This window comes from Daktulosphaira vitifoliae, unplaced genomic scaffold, assembly GCF_025091365.1.
Source record: "Daktulosphaira vitifoliae isolate Bord-2020 unplaced genomic scaffold, ASM2509136v1 Scaffold_4, whole genome shotgun sequence".
Lineage (NCBI taxonomy): Eukaryota > Metazoa > Arthropoda > Insecta > Hemiptera > Phylloxeridae > Daktulosphaira > Daktulosphaira vitifoliae.
Window position 1 is genome coordinate 33,543,946 of NW_026099575.1, and position 21,818 is coordinate 33,565,763.

The 21,818-nt window shown below is 27.5% G+C and overlaps 1 protein-coding gene across 2 annotated transcripts in view; it reads left to right on the forward strand.

Moving 5' to 3' along the window:
- LOC126903613 (connectin-like) overlaps window positions 1–21,818 on the forward strand; it is a 114,767-nt gene that overhangs the window by 26,818 nt on the left and 66,131 nt on the right. For both annotated transcript variants that reach the window (XM_050681912.1, XM_050681913.1), the window contains one exon: window positions 18,193–19,267. In XM_050681912.1, coding sequence (XP_050537869.1) covers window positions 18,193–19,267 — 1,075 coding nt within the window. The remainder of the gene's footprint in view (window positions 1–18,192; window positions 19,268–21,818) is intronic.

Sequence of the window (21,818 nt, forward strand, 5' to 3'; positions counted from 1 at the left end):
GAAATACTATTTTTTAATAATCCCTTTTTCATTCGACATACTTTATCTTAATCAGGATATTAATAAGGAACTAGCAGTTTATGAAGCTTTTGGAATAATCCACCAATTTTTTAAAATTAAACATTATCTAAATATTTGCATCGAAGCGTTTTTTTTTTATAGTGATTTTAATCACTGTCAGATATAATTATACTTGATCCAACTATGCCACGTCACCACTGTGCCGCGTCCCCCCTGTGCTGGGTTTTTTTAAATTAAATATTACCAAGTTATTATTCAAATAGTTTTTAGTATTTACATTTATTAATTTAAATGATTAGTTCAGTGACAATAAAAGAGGACGTTATAGGAGAGGTGGAATGTTATAAGTATTTAGGATCAGTTGTGCAAAAGAACGGGGGTACTCACGAGGATGTAAGACACCGGATTAAGTGCGGGTGGTTAAAGTCAAAAAAAGCGTCTGGTGTGTTATTCCATAAAAGAATTCCAATGAGGCTGAAAAGTAAATTCTATAATACTGTAGTGAGACCAGCTATGATGTATGGTTCAGAGTGTTGGGCGGTTGACAAGAAAGTAGAGCAAAGAATGAGTGTAGCAGAGATGAGAATGCTTAGATGGATGAGTGGAGTGACTAGAAAAGATAGAATAAGGAACGAGCATATAAGAGGGAGTATCGGTGTAGCGTCAAGCGTGGATAAGATGAGAGAAAATAGACTTAGATGGTTTGGTCATGTTATGAGGAGAGAAGAATCGGAAGCTGTAAGAACAGTTATAGAAATGAATGTTGAAGGAAGAAGAGGTAGAGGAAGACCAAAAAGGGATGGAGGAATGTAATTGAATGCGATATGAGGATGGCTGATGTGAGCGTAGATAATTGTGGGTGATCGTGTCAAATGGAAGTTTAGGATAAGGGTGGCCCACCCTAAATAGTTGGGATTAAAGCGAGGAAAAAGAAGATGAAATGATCGATACAAAAGAAGCAATTAAAAATTATTGATATTTAATTATTTGGTTCCTTTTATGGATTTAGATATTTACCATCCTTGGATAGCAACCTATTGCTAAATGTTTTTTAAATACCTAAAAATTGTGTAATTTAAATCAAGTTTTTATATTTGGCTTCGATACAAAATAATTATTACTATTTATTAAATGAAGGTAAACAACAATTTTTTTTTTAAATTATTGTTCTTTTAAAGTTTAGTTCCAATGAATTAAAAATCTGTTTTTAAGTCTTTCTTGAATAGGCGATTGCACTTGGAGTATCTGTCTATTGTGTTTATTTTTATTAAGGATCATATAAAACCTACCTACATACAAATACCTACCTTGTATATCAAGTTTATAGCACCCAGCTTGTTCAGGGTACAGTAAAAATAATATCCCATAAAATAAAAAAGACTCAGGAATACTTCTGTTTTCGTCGATTTAAACTTTTCAGTATTTATTTGTCGCAGTTTATTTGTTTTCTTGCATCGTTTTTACATTCGCCATAGAAATGCAATTTCAACACAAATCCGTACAAATATAATGTTATTTATTTGGTTTATTTTATTTTTCTTTATTCAGACTCATATACTATTATGGTAGCAATATGTACTTAATATATAGATCAATTTAATGCTTCAATACTCTGGTAGATTATTGATAATAAATTTTGCAGTATTATCAATTAAAGCAACTTAAAACGTTAATGGGAAAATGTTACTAAAAAACAAACAATATAGTGTTATTATCCTCCATAACTCTAAACTAATACCTCGTGATATCGAGAATACTTAAAAAAAAAAAAATAGTTGATATTTTGTTAATAATTTATTACGAACTTAAATTAGCAATTATTGAACAACATACATTTCTACTTAGTTTTCTAACTAATATTTATGAAAATTATGAGTAATTAATGGAAATCTGTTGTTTCTGCATTATTTCGAATAATCTATTAAAAGCAACTTAAATGCACGTTTCTATTTAGTTCAATAAATAATATTATTATTCATTTATTTTTAACATGCCCTTTGAAAACATATGTTTATGTTGAAACGAGTGAAAACACCTTACATAGATCAATGCTATGAACTCGAACCACTACAGGCCGAAGCACAACGCGTTACTGACTGACCTAAGTAGACAATTATTGAGTATTAAAAAAAAAGTAGTATTTAGATATTTTACACATACTTTTTTGAAGGTAATTTTTTTTTTACATAAAATAAATTTGTAAAATTGTTTACGCTTTTCTATGAATTAAAAAATTAAAAAAGGCGAGTCGAGGTCGAGAAAAATTACACATTATTTCTTTTCACATGAAATTTCATAGGAGTAAATATTTTGGATTTGNAGAATCTACAAAAAGGCGAGTCGAGGTCGAGAAAAATTACACATTATTTCTTTTCACATGAAATTTCATAGGAGTAAATATTTTGGATTTGTGTTTCTCACGTATGCTGGTTAGAGAATGACACATTGCTAACTAATTTTTATTGTCAATTACTTATCGCTAAACTCAAATTATTGAGTAGATGACCCAATTCTTTTTATAGCTCTCCTGGTTATTTGTCATCGACAAGGTAATAAAGGTTGTGGAAACAATACTAGAAAAAGCGTCAGTTTTGAAATATAGTTATAGGTTCGGAGTTTGTTGTTTGTATACATGACTATGATTTTATATTTTTATGACTTTTGCAGCTGTTACAATGTTAACTGCAAAAACTCACTCGAAAAATTCAGAGATTGAGTGAAGTTAAAAATAATAAATAAAAATTCGAGGTGCTACCAATTATTTATGTTTGTTCGATCCTTGGACGTTTTTTAGTGTTACCGTAAATTGTGCGAGGTGGTCCAGACTTCAAACGTCTATTACATGGTTAAACCCTCAATTTTTCGTTTCGACAGATTCCATTTGTTTGCCTTACTATATTTTATTCGTCCGTGCGTACGCTCACGATGACCCACTAAACCGTTAACGGGTCTAAACCACACGATTATTTGAATATTTAATTTTGCATTCCTATGTACACTATTATTTAATGTTTACGAGCTTGTTTAAATTAGGTAAGTAAATGCTTTTGTCATCAACGTCATCCTTAGAATATCTCATTGCGTTATTTCCCATTATTTTTCTTCCTTTTATAATCGCAGACTCAAAGAGCATTTATATTTCAAGTAAAAATATTTGTTTATCCACTTTAAATGATGATGGACATAAAAATGCGTTTGTTGAATACCTTTGTGGACAACTCTATTCACCGTGTTTGTAAATATATTATCTGATATATTATACTCTGTCGGTTGGAAATAAAATAATGGCTATATTATATGGTGTTTTATCATAAAATTCAGAAAAAATACAGTGACATTAGCAAGTATGTAGATTTACAATATGTGAGTTTAACGCAAAAATAAAATAATGAAATTACCCAGTTACGAGAAAAAAACTATTATCTATTGAAACTTTTTTGAAGGTAATACCAATGTTAGCAATACTAAATTGTTATGAACATACAACAAAAATGGTAATTACAAGCGTAACTGATAATATGCTAATTGGTTTTCCATTCCAAAAATATAATAGTAAATACTTGGAATTAAAATATTAAGCCAAGAACTTAAGGGGGTTTTCTGTAATCTATATCATGTTGATTAAACTAATTGAGCCCCTCGTAACTAAAATGATTGTGCAAGACTGTAGCTATAAAAATATTTATATAGTGCAATCAATTAAAACGGAATGAGTAAGAATTCACCTTTTTTATATTCATTCACTTTTTTTGCCCACGTTTTCTTAAATAGAACCTTAAAGTCCAATATTTCACACACTTTATAAGAATACCTTTTTTACCACCTCCCTCTTACAGACCTAAAATGTATATTGTTTTAATAATCATTAAATCTTTTATTATGTTTCCAATTAGTAAGAAATATTGTCTTCATTAATTAAATTCCAACGCAAAACTTATTCAAGTATACTTTTATTTAATTTAAAATTTTGAAAATTCTTTATTTGGATTTTAATTACACAATTTTAAATCTATATATATTTTTCAAAAACATCGGATATGCTAAAATGTATAATAATTTTTATTAACGTTAAAAGATGTTTCTTAGATTACAATAGTATATCATTTTTCTAAAATTTAGAAAGATTCAGTCTCTTGACTAAGTCGTTGTTTCAATAAAACATTAACTACTCTATGACTTGACATTTAAACTTAGATTTATTTATTCAGCAAATAAAATTAATTTTAATTTGTGGTATATTTATATTAATATAAATTTTAGCACTTATCGCTGAATAACACTAAACAACTAAACAGAGCTGAGATCGACTTTGAAAACGTTAAAATATAAATACAAATGAAAAACTCACTGTTGTAACTTTTAAATAAATACTTCATTTAGAAATATTAAAAAATAATTCATGTTTAAATTGTTTACAATTGAAATAGTTCTTTAAATAAATATTTAAAATAGTTTACCAAGTTAGAATAAAAGCATTCCATTTTATTTTAATTATTCTATTAGTTTTCCAAGACTTTATTGCGGCATAGTCATTAATATATAATTTAGTACCACTAAAAAGTATCCTATTCGTGTTAAGTTTTGAATACGCCTTTTTTTAAAATTTAAACTGATAATTATTTAAACTTTAAGTTCTTATGTGTTTTTTTTTACCACCATAATATCATACAATTTTTCTTTCAGTTTACTAACATGACTAATTAATGATTTGCAGGATTTATCAATTTTTAAGTGGTCATGTTTTATAGTATCACAGTGTAATATAACATAATATTGTGGTATCGAAACTTGGATCGTTAAAATTGCGTCGTAACGTTACGCCTTCCTTTTAAATGTATCATGCGTCTCGCATAATAACGTTTTTAAACCAGTGTAATCAAAAAGTATATAATGTTAAGTATCGGAGAAAATGTAAAGAATAAAATATTTTATGTCTTTTATAGTTTGTAAGAATTTTTTACTGTTTTTACTTCTAGCTTCACTATAGAGAAAACACTAAAAGTCATGGCACAAATATAGTTTTATTGTTAAGGATAAAAAATGAACTTTTCGTTTAGTTTTAAAAGTTATTCCTATAAAGTAAAAATTTACAAGTGACGTTAAAATATGAACCTTGTTATTAGATTGATTATAGTTTACACTCAAATGAATAATTTCTGAATCAAAGACAATAGAAATTTCATTAGAGGCAGCTCAATAGTTTTTTTAAAAAATTCTCGAAAATAATATAGCAGACGACGTCTATTATATTTAATATTGGTTTGCTTGCGGTACATTTTAAAAGATTTGTTTTTCTAAGAATTTTTAATATAATTTTTTTCATTTCAACTAGCTTACAAAATGAAAATAGAAACTCAGCCAAACGTTGCAAGTAATTTATTTTATAAATGCAGATTTATAGACAATCCCTTGGCCAATTTTTTATAAATTTATAAGGTATAGAAATACCTAAAGCAAAAACTAGTTTCATCAACAAGTAAAATTTGTTGTGACTTCATAATAGATCACTTGAAAACTACTGATGAATTTATACGATTGTTTCAAATACGTACTTTATGATCTTTTAAACGTCCTCGTTTGAAAGATTTTAGCTCGAGGACATAAAATATTTTCAATTTAAACAGTGACGCCTTACAAACTCGCTTAATTCGAGCATTGTTTAACGACAAGTAACTACTTTCAAATAAAACACTTAAGTTTGCCTTAAACTTCATGTGAAAGTATTAGTTTACTATACACTAAGGGCATGATAACGTCCCTTAGACTCTTATTCAAAATAAATTTTTTATGTTTAGTGTAATGTATAGGTCATAAATATACTACGGCATTGCATTTATAAATTGTCTATGTGCTAATAATTCAAATATACTCAATACACTTCTTTTTATGTTTTATGTTCAAAATTCATTTTTCTAGAGCGTTTTTTATTTGTCACGTTGTTTTTTTACGTTCAGAATCGCATTTTATTACTTATGTATGAACACTTTTTCGTTTCATTTGTCAGGAAAATAGTTCTGTCACATCACATATAAATTGAGAGTAAGAGTTTCAACTTTATTTTACTTAAACGTCAAGCAAATGGTGGGGCGTTGAATTTATCTTTTCATATTTTTTTTGAAAATATGAAAATTGAACATTTTATTTAAGTTTACGACAACGTAAAATCGTGTTGTTTTATAAATATTAGTTTAACAATTTTTTTAACAGAACTTGTGTGGTTGTTTAAAAGAACCATTTCTCGTGGTTGTAATACTGTTTCATGATTTTGTAGCACAAGTTGATTTTAAACCCTCGTATTCTTCGCATATCATTTGATGCAGTTCGGCATGAATCGTATTGCTTAGCTTAGTGATCATTTTTTTAGCAGTACAGCGGCTCATCATAAACAAAGCGTCGGCAATACATTCAGCCGCGATACGTTCTTCACCCAGATCGGCACAATTATTAGCTTTATCAAACTTTTCTAAAATAAATTGTTGAACGCATTTTGGATTGCAAGGGTCGGGCATGGAATCTAAGCGATACTCTAATTTGATTTTAGTCGCCAGCTTTGTTGCCTTACGTTTTTCATTTATGTTTACTTTGTACTTGGGGTCACTGACTCTAAAACAGAAAACTCTATTAAGATATTTCCATAAAATATTATGTTTTTATGACAGTATTATAAATACTACCTCGTAAGATATTTAATAAAATAATTCTAAAACGATGAAATTTAATTTAGTTAAGGAATAAAACACGTGTAAACTATGAAAAGTAAAACGAATTACTATTTATACCGATTTTGGGGTTTATAAATAACGTACTGTTTTGGTGGTGAATTGTAATCCGCCATGTTTTTCTTCTTATAAGTATGCCATATACTATATGGTATGATAATATTATTGAAAGCCAGTTTTAAAAACTGGCCAATTGAAAAAAAAAACTCAGATTAAGCGAATTTAATTAATTATTTTTCACTAAAAAAAACAAAATGTTTATGACTTACTAAACTAGATGGTATGAACTGAGCTTATTTTTTTTACATTATTATTTATTGTTATAAATTTTCTAAAGCTGTATTTACAAAAATAGAATTCTGGAAATGAATAAAGATCTTGTTATTCGGATAGCGAAAACTTAATTTTTTAAAGGGGTTGTGTATCATTCCTAGTTGTAAATATTTAATAACGGTACGAGTTTATGGTGGAAAGTGAAATTATAAAGAAAAAGAAAAAATTATGCACTCGCTATTGCTGCGTAAAATTAAATATTTTATTTTTCATTTATAATGTGAGTTATTGCAATAAAAAATAGCTTTTGAATTTAAACGAAAAACTGCGCATTCAATGTTCTTTTAGTGAAGAGAATAATAAAATATAACTTTTAGACTTTGAACCTTTTATTTAATTCAAAATCATTACTTTTACCGTGTAATATTCACAATTCGTTTTCGATATTCACAATGTTCTTAAGGAAACGATCAGATATTATCAATTTTCTTTTAAAATACTCTTATTAAGTCCAATTATATTTTAGTTCAATATTGTTTCATTGTAACTTGTTATGTAACGTTAGGTTTAATTAAATATTACCAAACAAAAATTTACCTTTTTCTATCAATGTGCCAAAGATAACCAAGAGCACCCAGTAAGACGGCAATACAACTCAAAATAGTGAAACATATGCTTGAATTTTTAGAATCAGACATGTTTAGAATTTTGTTTATATAATATGATTAAAATGTTAAAAACTAAATACGTTTAAACAAGTTTAATAATGCCATGGGGATTATAAAATAAAATCAATGTAAATTACACGGCAATGAATTCATTTTATTTCAGCCGCTCTAGAGAAACAAAAACGGCTAGAACATTTTCAGATGGACATTTATACTTCTAAAGTAGAAGGTTTTTTTTAAATAAAAAAAAGTTCAAAACTAACGGAAAACTCGCCATTTTATCGGCCTAATGGCTGTAATAATAATTGGTCTCACGAGAGCTATTCTAATGTATCGAATTCCAATGAATTACTTTGTAAGCCACCGTTTATCAACTTACAGTGTTGTATAGGAGTGGCAATGGTCCGAGAATATCGCCTTAATTTCCGCCCTAAACGGCGGGTGTCGCGTTGGAGACTTTGAAACAGTACACCGAGACGTTCTAACAGCAGAAAACGTTATTGCGGGTACAACGATTTCTTAAAAATGACCCGGAAAGTATATTTTTAAACGTGAGCGAACGTACTTTGAAAGACTTAATAATTAGTAGGGAATTAAACTTTGGTAGTGGTCCGAATGCTCCGCGTACACTAATTTTGGTACTTTGTTGTAAAATGTGATTAAAATTAGTCCGAAGTTTCTTCGCCAACCGTCTGCCGATTCTGGCCAGGCAAAACGAATAGACTATTTATAATTTAAGTTGCAAGTTTGATGGAGTAATTTCAAGGAATTGTCAGAGAACGGTTCATGAACTATACGTGCGCAAAACGTACACGGGAGAAAAACATAATGCTCCGGAAAAAAGATAGGTCAGCTTGCCGCGGGCGCACAGTCACGTTTAATTTTTATTATGAGCACCGAGGGCAATATTTTTGTTATTTGTGCTGGCTGTATAGTCGACCGATTTTCAAAAACAAAGTCTAGCCACTAAAACGCACACGGTTAATTTTACCACCGACTCCAATGCCAATTGCCAGTACACATCTATTTACTGTTTAATTCCTATTATTTGGTCCTGTTTAATAATTAACGACCTTTCGAAACACTCGATTTCGATATGACCCAACACGAAAACTACAGTTCCTTTTGTCGCCGCAGCGAATTTCACGAGAATTTATATGTACATTAATAACGTCAATGGAATTTTATAGTGCTGATTGTGATAAAAAAAACTTTACGCATTAAAAAAGATTCTGTTGGATCAAAGAACCGCAGATGATGAAAAACCACAAAGCAAACTGTATCCTGCGCTGGCATTCAATAATCGAGTTTTCAAAGCCACGTGAATGTGAACAGCTAGTGTAATTATTATTACATTGAATCAACTCTTTGAGCTTCATTGTTGTTGGTATATACAACTTCCTTCAAAATCCCTTGATAGTACATTGGGTTACGCCGAGAATCTAAAATGCACACCGGAGCCTACTCGCTCTGTAGTCTACCAGTGACTTCTTCTCAAACACTCAACTAGAGTACTAAAATGAATTTTACCTTTTACAGGTATATACAAGGTGAGTTATGAAAATACGATGAATTCAATAGCTTTTGATCCAATTATCATTTCATTGGTTTTTTTTCAATTTTTCATATCTTAACAACGGTAATAGCATATTTTTAACATTTGTCTTTGATAAGAAAGAAATGTTATTAATTTTTTATTTTTAAATAGTCATTTAGCTTTGCTATTTAACAAGTGGCATTGTTCTTACAAAAAAATTTGATAGGTCTATAACAATTTTAGGACAGTGAGGACTTACAAGTATTTTATTTCATCGACTTAGGGAGGGGGGTATGTAGCTCGGGTGGGTTCAGCCCGCACTTGTGTACGTATACTCCGTCAGCGTTCCATACAGTTCTGTGAATTAAAATGCTTTTTTTAGTGATAAATAAACTTGTTTTTAATATAGTTTAAGAAGACGATTGTTATTAACAAAAATTTCACCCAAATAATAATTATTATTTGATTTTTGAGCCAAATATAATTGGAAGAAGAAAATAAGCTTTATTAATATACATAATATGTTTTTTGTAACAATTTCTAATTTGTCAAATTACAAAAATAAAAATATCAATAAAGTATCTGCTGAATTCTCCCGTGACAATAAATAAAGACGTTCTAAAGTATTATAGAAAAATCATCTAGCATTTTCCAAAATTAATGATTGTTTCGTCAACAAAAAGCACGTGTATTCACCTAAACAAAGGAATGTATAATGAAACCGCATTAAGGTGCTTGTAACAGTAGCAGTTAGATATCAGATCAATTTACCTGCTTCAGATATTTTACGTTTGGACAGAGCTATTATCTCAATGACAATGATTGAAATAAATTGAAACATTGTGTTATTTTTCACTAAAACAGAATACTTTAAAGCTATTGTTCAATGTTCGTCAAAGTAAAAACTATTATAAACCGTATTATCATCCTTTTTTTCTAAAAAATGACGCAATTCATTATTCGCTATAATATACACAGAGGTCGTATGTTTTTTTATTAGAGTTTTCTTTAAACAGTAATAATGTAATTTTTTTTTTTGTAATACAAATTTTTTATTATCGAGAATAAGTCTAGCGATAAATTTCTAATTATTTTTAGAAATGATTGCTCCCTAAACAATACTTACTAACACATACAATTTAATGTATTCAACCTATCAATCGACGTCCATTGATAAATGAATATATTTATTAAATGTATGTTTAATATAGAAATTTACATTTTTAAATTTATTAAAAAAATTGATTATTTATATTGTTTATGAATTTAATCTTTAAAAATAAAGTTATGTTTTTTTACTTAAATTATAATGAGCTAAATTAATGATTATACATATACATGTCAAGCGCGCATTTAATGTTTTTTTTATAATTTAGCTATAATATTTAAATTAAGATAGAGTATGAGACCTATGTTAATTAAATAATGACAGTTTATATGATTTAAATAGAATTTTCATTAATTCTTTAATTGATTGTACTCAGTTATTGAATACAAGTATACGAGAAATTGATTGTATTTCTATTTATTTATTTTGTATTATTTATTGTTCTATAGTTTTCATACATTTTTAACAAGTTGATGGACAGTTAATGACATGGTATTTTACAAACACTGGTTTTATGAGATGCATGGCGTCAGAACACCTTCTTCCTTCATAAGAAAACATTGAAAATATTACTGCTATATCAGTAATGACAGTTTTAGAATAATTTAGAATATTTTTAGAATAGTCAAATTTTAATATTACTGCTATAACAGTAATATATGATTTTGTCCATCAACGTGTTAATAAAAATTAGGGTTTATGTGTTATGTATACAGATTGATTTCTTTATCATTAACTACTAAATTCTTTTAGAATAATAATAGTTTTAAATATATAGTTTTTGGTCTGTTTAGTATTGTTTATTTTTTCAATTTTTAAGTGATTAAATATTTTTTATTCCATACCTTATAAGAGTACCAATTTATTTTTTTCAATTATAAGCATATATATATTTAACTAGCTCGTTTAATAGAAAATGATCAAACTAAGAAAATGACTGGTAGATAACATCTTTGAATCAATATGTTGGAAGATATTAACTCTTTAATGTGTAGGCTGAGAGCGAGATACAATTGTGTTATTTTTATCACTACGTATTTCTCTACCGTAAAAATCCTCCCACACGGATATGAAAATATTCATAAATCCTGAAAAAATACTAGTTCAAAATATGTTATCAATCTGTGACTTTCTTAATAATTAAGAAAATTACTGCTCGATAACCATTATCATTTTTAAAACATTTTCTAACGTATAATAAGGTAGTTAAATATATATAATTCCATTTAAAAGAACACAGTTTATATTCTTATAAGAGACGATGAAATAAAATGTATTTAATCACTTTACAATCGAAAATAAAACACTACTTAATAAAAACAAAAAAATAACTTCAAAATTATAATTATTTTAATAGAAATTTAATGGTCAATAATAAATAAATTAAACCCAACACTATATATTTTTAAAAGTTGGTCTCGTCCAAACATTAATTTCATATAAATTACCACAGGAAAAAATAAATGTTGAGACCATGAACATACTTTTAACGCATTTCTTAAAATTAATTAAATGAATAAACATATGCAACCAAATGATTTTAAATTAGTGTTTCATTGCTTAAAACTATATAAAACAATTGTCTAACTGTTTTAAATAAAAAGTTCAATTAGATTTTTAAATGACTCTTTTTGATAAATTCATAAAAAATATTTTGTTAGAAAAAATGACTATACATATGAGAGAAATGGAATTAATAGAAAAATCATATAAATTTTTATTCAATCAACATTTTGTTGTAATTTTTTTAAATTAATTAAAGCATTCCTTGCACTATATTAAAATAATATATTTTATTCGTTTTTAATAATAAAAATAATCAAATATTATTTTTAATTTTAAATTTATTCATAATTTCAAAATAGCCAGTTTTAATCTTTTTCCATACAAAAATGGTTAATGAGTCATAGAAATTCTAAGAGGAGTAGCTTATTGCAATTAAAATGCTTAAATTCAATAAATACTTATTCTAAAATTTTTATTAACCCATTAATTTATTTGAAGAAAATTTCTTAAAAATTAGATATTTTTAAAAATTTAATATTAAAAAAACATTGATGGTGTTAAATAATTTTTTTTTTTTAGTAATCTTAATAAATAAAATTATGATAAAAAAATAATAATATAATAAACTTTACTTGTCTATGAAATGGATATACATAATTTTAACTTTGTTAAAGTAATTGATATAATGATTTACTCAATTTAAATAACTCAAAATAATCTATATTTTGAAATTATCTGAACTGAGAGGTTACGTCTAATGGAAATTAATGTTTATTTCTGTAAAATCCATTAACAACACTTCAATAAATAGAAAACTTGATGATAGTTTTGTGGAATATTGAGCTGACATGTTAAAGCTTTAAAAGTTAAATTTTAATAGTTTTTTCTCTTCAAATTTTTACAGATATATTAATAGAAATTTAGTATTGAACTTTTTAATATATTTCACCGATCACTTAAATAAGATTATACTCTGATTTATGGAATTTCCATTTTTTTAATTAACATTTCCTGAATTTATATTGTGTCTCGGGGGATATTGTTGGCACCTGTATAAAAGTTTTCGATCTATGAATCATTTCATTAAGATAGCAAGAACATTAAATATTTTACCATATTACTTTTTTAAAATGTTTTTCATGACCTATATCCAGCAATAGAATCTTTAATCGTTTTTTAATTATTAATCTTTATGTGATACGAAAAACTTCTTTTATTTCATGTTCTCTATAGTTAGAGTCTCTATAATTATCATATTTCTCAGATGTTTGTAATCTTTTAAAGTAAGTCATTTAAATAACTACAATTGATACATTTATATTTTAGAACAAGCTTTGTATTTTTTATTAATATTTAAACGTTACTATCGTAGAAATAATATATTTGAAAATACATTGGACACTTTTATAATAATTAATTGTTGGCTAATTTGCTACTTTTAATGTTTTTAATTATTTTGTTTACTCGTTTTTGAAAATTAAGTAGTATTTAACTATATATATATATATATATAGATATACTATAATACTATATATAGAAGATTACATAGAGATTTTATAAACAAAATTCTATCTATTTTAATGAAATAATTGAATAATTATTTGAAAAATTTATTGAATATACAAAAATCAGTTTATATATAATTAAGATTTTACTCTTATTTGTGATTGTTATATAAATATCTAATTCATAGGTAACATTACTACATTAGTATGCCTTTAAAATGTTTAGATCATATATTAATTCAAATTACACTTCAAAGGTAGTTATTTCTTAATTAGTTTTTGAATTTTCAAATTCATCAAGGTAAAATATAATAGCTCTAAAAATCGGTACGATTATAACTATTTTCATTTTATTTGTAGACATTTTATAATTTTTTCAACATAACTTCAATACACAAATATCAATGAAGTTCGGAGATTTTCCAAAACACTCAGTCACAGTCGATTTCGTACTTTTCATTTTCTCGGTGTTTATTTTAGAAATGGATTTATTATTGTAGCAAAACGATACTTTGTTTACTTAAAAAAACAATTTTGAACATTTTCTTATCACGATGTGTTAGCTTTATGAACACAATAACGTGGCCGCTGTTCGGTAATTACCAAAAGGAGTTTTATTGGTTTATCTCATGTGCGTCTATGTAAGTTCAAGTAATTATCATTGACATGTTTCCGAATTGTTAAAGTTAAAATGGTTTTAGATTATCGTGTAGTTGTAGTATACCAAACTTTTAGAATAGCGACTTATTATTAAGCTTATTAAACAGGTTTGGCATTTTAGTTACGGTGCTATTATTGAACTCCTCTAGATGTTCTTTTTTTCAAGTCAATTTACTTGTTCATACGTGATTGGGATTTATTTAGCTTCAGTGCAAAAAAAATAAATAGTAAAGATATAGGAAAAGGTGGATAGAAAAAATGTATATTTCAATCTCTTAGATAATATAGATTTAATTATTTCCAGTGTATCGTAAAATTATTTCTAAAATACATTTAATGTCGAAAATATCTTGTTCTATTTGCAGTGCAATCAGCATATGAATTGTCTGTATGATAGTAATTTCTATAGTATTATAAGAAATAATGTTCATTGAGACAAAATATTAAAGAAAAACATTTTAGATTATAAAAATTACTTCAAACTACAGTTTACATTAATTAATGGTAAGAATTATAGATAACACAAATATATTTCTGCTACCTTTAAACAATTTCCACATTAACTTTAATGAATAGTATAAAATGTTTGAGATGAAATAATATCACGTTAGAAAGAACCTTTGGTAGTTACCTTATTTCGAAGAAAAGTGTTTGTTTTGCTTTGTCTCTTATTCCAAAGGAAATGAAAATAGTTTAAAGGCACAGCTCTAAAACGATCAAATATACACGTGGATATAGAATTGAAATGTGTAAGTTTGAGGAAGGTTTTTCGTAGAAATATATAGAAAATCAACAATGATTTTTGACATTCAATCAATTTGATAGTATTCTCCATTTCCGTAAAATAGAATAACTTCCATACGCCTTTGAACTATATTGGTTCAATTGTAAAGTATATATCTTATATATCTACACGTTTTATGGATTCACTTCCTCACAATAAGAAAAGTGGCCCACCTAAGAATTAAACAGACCTTTATTAGACCCAACTGTTACCGCTGTTGTCTGACTGTTGTCGTTATTATATTGCTACCGGCGTCACTGCTGTTGTGCAAACATAATAAAATTTGCATATACTTGTTATAATAACTATAGGTGGAAAACGACCCTTTTGTGACAAAGTCGACCCTAGTTTGTGTTCGCAGACGTTTTAAAGGGAACAATGTCTGAATGTGGGGTTTTCTACTAAAACAGGGTATGCATGGAAAAAGAAATAACGCCCACGCATATGTGTTCCCCTATGGTTTATTGGATGAAAAGTTCAATTTTGTTCTTTAATAATAAATCAATTGATTCTATGTACATGATGGACTGTCAAATGTTATGAGTTTTAACGAAATGATGGCAAACGCGATTAACTACATGAAGCTTGACGTTTTAAGTATGCAAAACCATAGTTGTTATTAAGACTGTCATATGGTATAAAACCGTAGGTACAAAACACGGTCTACAAAAAATATCAAATAATGAATATTGTTTAGAGCTGTTTTGATTGAAATACTGATAAAAATATACTTAAAATAATTGTACTTGAAAACATCAAACACAATGGTAGTTTGCTTATAATAGGAGATTTAAAAAAAAACAAAATTACTGGAGAGATTGATGGCCACAATTTAGTTGTTCAATTTGTCACTCAAATAGCAAACGAGACCGTCTGTGTCCGAGTTTCGATCTGGAAGCATTATATTTGAAATACTAAAATGTTAAAAACTCACCCTTACTGTCTCTCATTTAAAAATAAATACGATAAAAATAAAGAAAACTGTTTAAAATTATGAAACACTTTACACAAAAATACATTATATTTATTGGAAAATGTTTGATATTATTATTAAGTTTTATTAGGTTCCATGAAACTACGCAAAACAATTATTTTACTTATAATGCACTCATATTAGATGAATATAATAGAGGATTATTACTATACAAGTTTAGATGATAAAACAGATCAAATTAATGTAATAGAAAATGATAATATGGAAGAAAATTTATTACAGCGATAAAAATAAATTAACCAAATGACCATTTTTGAAAAAAGAATAAGATTTAATGCCATGAAAATATCAGAATATGAAATGATCAGAAAATCTAAAGGGATAAAAATATTTATGTTGGGAGTATGTAGTTATTTTAATGATGGGAAGCGAAGAAAGGCAAATGATAATAAATCTATATTATAATTATTTTTGATAAGCTTTTAGCGTAATCAAATAGCGCAAAGTTCAGTAATGATGTTTTATGAGTAATTAATTATCATTAGCCGTCAAATAATTCTCTCAATACTTTAGTTATTTTTTTTGACATTTGTATTCTGGTTATGAATGTTAAGTTATAATTATCCTCATTTGTTTTTATTATTATTATTTTTCTGTTTTTTTTCCTAAAATTGTAAGTATTTATTTAAAGTTAGAAAATAAAAAAAGTTTGTCGAGTGATGTGGAATGGTTCGTAAAAAACAAATCACGTGCTTGAATTTTATTATCATACAAGTATTTCTATAATTACTTAAAAAAAAAATTATAATGTAAGTATAATGGAGTTTTGCGAATTTTTCACGTTTATTCGAATCTAAGTACAAAAAACGAACGCATAGTTGAAATACGAACAATTTTTATTATTATTTGATTCATAAGATAGTTTATAACAAATAGATGATACGGTTTGTATTAAATAGGAAGTTATGTCATTTTACAGGAAATGTAAAAATTGAATGGTTACAAGAGTAGTAAAATAAATGTATGATCCCAACCTACCTGTTTTAACGCCATATTTAAATCTTAGAACGAGAGGTCACAATGTCTAGCCAGATGGTAATTGAATCATTTTCCAATTACCGTACTCACCCCAAATCTATTTCATCTACCCCGAAGTCGTAACATGATGACTGCCACGCCTACTTATGGGAACTCGTTGAACATATACCGTTTGATGGTGACGCCCACCTAATTACAATTTTTTCCAATCGCAATATGTAACTTGAGGGAGGATGGGGAAGAGGAGTTCAAAATATTACTTTATTACAATATTGTTTTAAGATAGTATTTTACTATATTTTTTACTCTTTGCGTCAATAGAGAAGGTTCTCTTGAGTTATAGTTCGCTCGTGGGCGTTGTTCTATTGCCAATATGCTTCTTTATATATTTTTTTTGCAGAAAGAAAGCTCATTCAGTATTAACGAAATTGCGCATAAACCATAAAAAATACGAATAGTACAATGGACATTTCAATATTGAATGAGCTTATATGATGTGAGCGACAACCAAACCGTAATGGCCGAAACTGCCTTTTGTGGTGGTTTGTGGTCATTTTAAAGGGTATGAATGTAATGTATAACAAAAAATAAAATAAAAAGAGCAACCTTTTTCTTCGTTTTTTCGCACTGAAAACTCTTCACATTATGTTTGTTAGGCACGTTATAGTCTAATAGGTACGGCGAAATAAGCCGTCTACTATATCGATTCACATAGGAATAATCTATAAATATTTCATTATTATGTCATCGCGTTATTCTTAAATTATTTGCAGCTAAGTTGCACGACAGGAAACTCTTTAAACACTACCGGGGGCAGGTACCTATATTAGAGAATAGGTACTTATCGTAAAACAAATATATCGTGACAACAGTTACTTTAAGAAAATTGTTTTAATGGCATACAAACTGTCTTTTGATTCGTTTAGAGGTGTAATTGGTATGAAGAACTTTGATCTTAGTATGGCTTAACAAAATATTATGGATCACTTAGCTATGAGTTATTAACCAACTTGTTATAGTACATTTACATTTTTTAGTTATTATAGTCATATTTTGTTCAACCTTGTTGTACTGTCAACATTTTAGGCAAATCATTGATTATAATAACTATAGTTGGCTATTGACTATATTGAAATAATAAAAAAATTTTCATTTAGGATTTTAAAGTAACGCATTTTGTACATTCTAATATTTAAATATTCTGAACAATAAATATTACACCTGAAATAAAATTTTTATACAAATAATTTGAGTAGATCTGTTAAGAAAATCCAAGCTTAATTGACGTGGAATATGTTACTTATTTTGAATTGACTTAACACCATTTTTCACAGACTTCGAGAAATTGTTGTTATAATTCTGTTTAAAATTATTTCACGAAATCAAAGTATTATAAGTTTAATGTCAATAATAATATATTAACTTGAGTTATTTTTTAGGACACAGATATGATACATCAAATATTGAAAGTAGTCGTTTTCTTGTTGCTTGTTTACCAAAACGACAGTTATGTCACCCATAGAAGAGTTAAGAATCAAAAGCAAGGAATTAGAAGTTACCCTGACGAGATAAGTAAAGATATAAACGTGTGTGTTTTAGAACAAAAGAGAACTCTTAATCTGTTTTGTTATTGTGATGAGCCTGCTCCTCAAACGGCCACGTCTGCCGACTGTTGGACATTCAATGACGGTGAACCACGGGAATCATCTATTTGGAGAGAATTCAAATCTCAGTCAAACTTAACAAAACTCACGTTCAATGTCCGCAGTACCTCTATTCAAACTTTGCCATTTGTACCCACAGAAGCCTTAGCCCAATTACCAGAATTGAGAACTCTGGAAATCGTCTACGCTCATATCAAAACAGTACACTCTCATGCGTTCGCTAATTTGTCTCGTTTACAAGACTTAGCTCTTGGGCGAAATCAAATTGAACATCTTTCCAGAGAATCGATAGCTTATTTAGAAGATCTGCGTGTGGTTACGCTTGGTGACAATTTCATTGATGGAATAAGTAATGATGTGTTTGCAGGTCTACCGATGCTAAGAAAGTTGTTTATGGAGAAGAACAACATTAGTTACATAGCTGAGGGTGCATTCGAGTCATTGCGAAAATTAGAAGAGTTAGATTTGTCTGAAAATCATTTGACTGGCCCTTTATCTAGATATGTATTTTTGGGATTGGTATCGTTAAAAAGGCTGGACATGCGAACTAACCGCATAGAACGAATAGGACCTGAGGCTTTTGCAGAGTTGGTCAACTTGGAAGAGCTTGTATTGGAAGATAATTCTATAAGGTCTATTGATGGCAGTGGATATCTTGGGTTGCCAAACTTACAAAGATTGTCTTTATCTTCTAACCGTCTGAGAATGCTTGACGACCGTACATTTGTTCACTTAGAAAAACTCAGATTCCTCGACATTAGATACAACAACTTACAATCTCTCACTTATGCTACACTTGAACCACTCGTGAATAAAATGCGGAACTTGTCAGTAGTCATCCACATGCAAGGTAAGTTATTTTTTGTTGGGATATTAGGAGTAGATTTATGTTTTTTATAAAATCAAATGTTTTAATTGTTATAATAGTTTTGAACGATGTATAGACAATTCAAATATCTGTGTTCTTGTGCATTAAGCTAATTACATGATTCTAATTTTACTACACAAACAATTAATCAAGATAAACATTTTAATACGAATAGATTTAATTATTAAATATGTAATATGACTTATAATATTTCATGGCCCGGTTAATTTTAAGTAAAAAGAAAAACGCGAAATAAAAATTAATAATTTACCATTTTAAATACGCCCTCTCGAGAAAAATATCTGATTTAACTTAAAGAAACTAATTTTATACCTCAAAAAACTTTAATTTTTAATTGTCTTTAGTTTCCGGGATCGTTATATGCTACAACTTTTAATTAACAAACATTATTTGATACCAAGTTATTAACTAGTATTGATTTAAATAAATTATGAACGAATATATTTATTTATAAATAAAAAGCAATTAATATTGTCATTAGTAAAACTACATTAATTGACTCGATAATAATTATAAAATCTTAAGTAAATAATTTGCTTCAACAACATTTACTCTAACGCATTATTAGTATAAATTATTGCTATTTTAATAGAAAAATTTGCTAATGAAATAGTAATAGTTTAGATTAATTAAACTTATTCAACTAACTAATAATAATTTAATGTTTCAAATATTTATTTTTATTTTATGCTATTTTTAAATCTGCTATGTTATAAACAAGGTTTATACAACATAAAATCGTTATATTATATGTTGTATAAACTTATCAAATTTTATTTTCACTAAGAAATTAATTTAGTATAAAACGGTATTTTTCTATTGAGCTAATAAATATACCATAAATTAATAAATTTTATTTTCGAAAAGTCAATATATTGCAAAAAATGAAAAAAATAGTTTATATTTTAAAAATGTTATCATTTTGAAAGTACTTCAAAAATTATTTATGGTAATCACAAGCACTAAAAAAAGTAATCCCACTACTTTTTATAATCAAATAATGAAATAAAATATTGTCGTACATAATATGTATACAATAATAGTTAAGAATGTTTTTTTTTTAATTCTTATAATATGAAACTCGTATTCAGAAACTAAAATCTGAAAAATTTAAGGTAAAAATATAGTTAATAACTAGTAAATTAGAGTATAAATTTCTTCTAGATTGAAAGGTTTTTTAAAACTTGTGGATTTATTTGTGTCATATGTTATAATATGGGGGCGTGGTGTGGCGTGGTGGTCACACTAGTTGTTGACAAAACTCTAGTGTTAAGCCGCGCTTACCGCCGTAGGTGAACGGATGGGTGACCATACGTGCGCTTCTACGGTGGCGAAAAAGCACCATGTTCCCAGTGCAGAAGGCAACGGGAAACTACTGCATTTAAATTTCCCCAGGATATACCAATCCAATTGGTATTAACCAACCTAACGGTTGAAAACAAAAAAAAAAAAAAATGTTATAATATTGTGTTAACAGTAATAACCATAATAAGTTTATAGTTCAATTATTATATGAACTATAAAATACAACTAAAAACAGTTGTATTAGCTGTTTTTTAAATTAAATCAAACTTCAAAATAATTATCTAAAAAAAAGGAATAACTATTCATAGATTTAAGTTAGTTATTTTAAATTTACAATAAATATTATTGTATTATTTTATAAGTATTGAAGAAATTAAAGTTAGAAACATATCATTAGTTTATTATTACGAGTATAAAATGAGGGTAGATAGTTTATGAATGACAGTTTTAATAATAATGAATGTAAAACGTGTTAAAATTATTTATAATCTAGTGGAAAAGGTTTTTTTCATTAGTTAGCCTTAAAATTTCTCTAACAAATCTTTACACAGTGAGTAAAGTCATAAGAGAACGGAAAAAAGTATATTAAAAAATCTCGTGTTATTTAAATTCCAAGCGATTCTCTAGGGTTTTTTGTGACTTTCTTTAAGTATGTTTGCTTAGTCTTGTAGATGGGGTGAAATAGTTTTCAAGTAAAAAAAATTATTAAATTATTCGTTTGTGACATAATCTTAAGGGAAACTATTTTTGTAAATTTTGTAATACGAATATGTTTTAAAAGACTTGAATTGATAAAATATGTATTTATATTTTTTAATTTCAAATTCACTTTTAATTAAGGATAATATATTTTGAAATGTTCGTTCAGTTCGACCTAACTACACTACACGGTCAGATTCATTAGTTATCACATATCCAACCCCTCTTTAGACAGTATTTAAATGTATGTGAATGACAGCGGACATTTTGGAACAACAAATGAACACTCTGATTAGGTGCTGCCCTTTTCACGAACAAAAACATCGCAGTATTTACCTTTTCACTCTCCAATACTTTTTATGATTGCACAATTTCAACGCCTTATCCCTAAGTCAAGTATTATATTATTGTGAGTAGGTAAATCTACTGTAATCAATGATCACACTTTATTATGTTGTCGTCACACTTAACATTAATTCGAATTTTAATCGATACTCTTTTTTTTTAA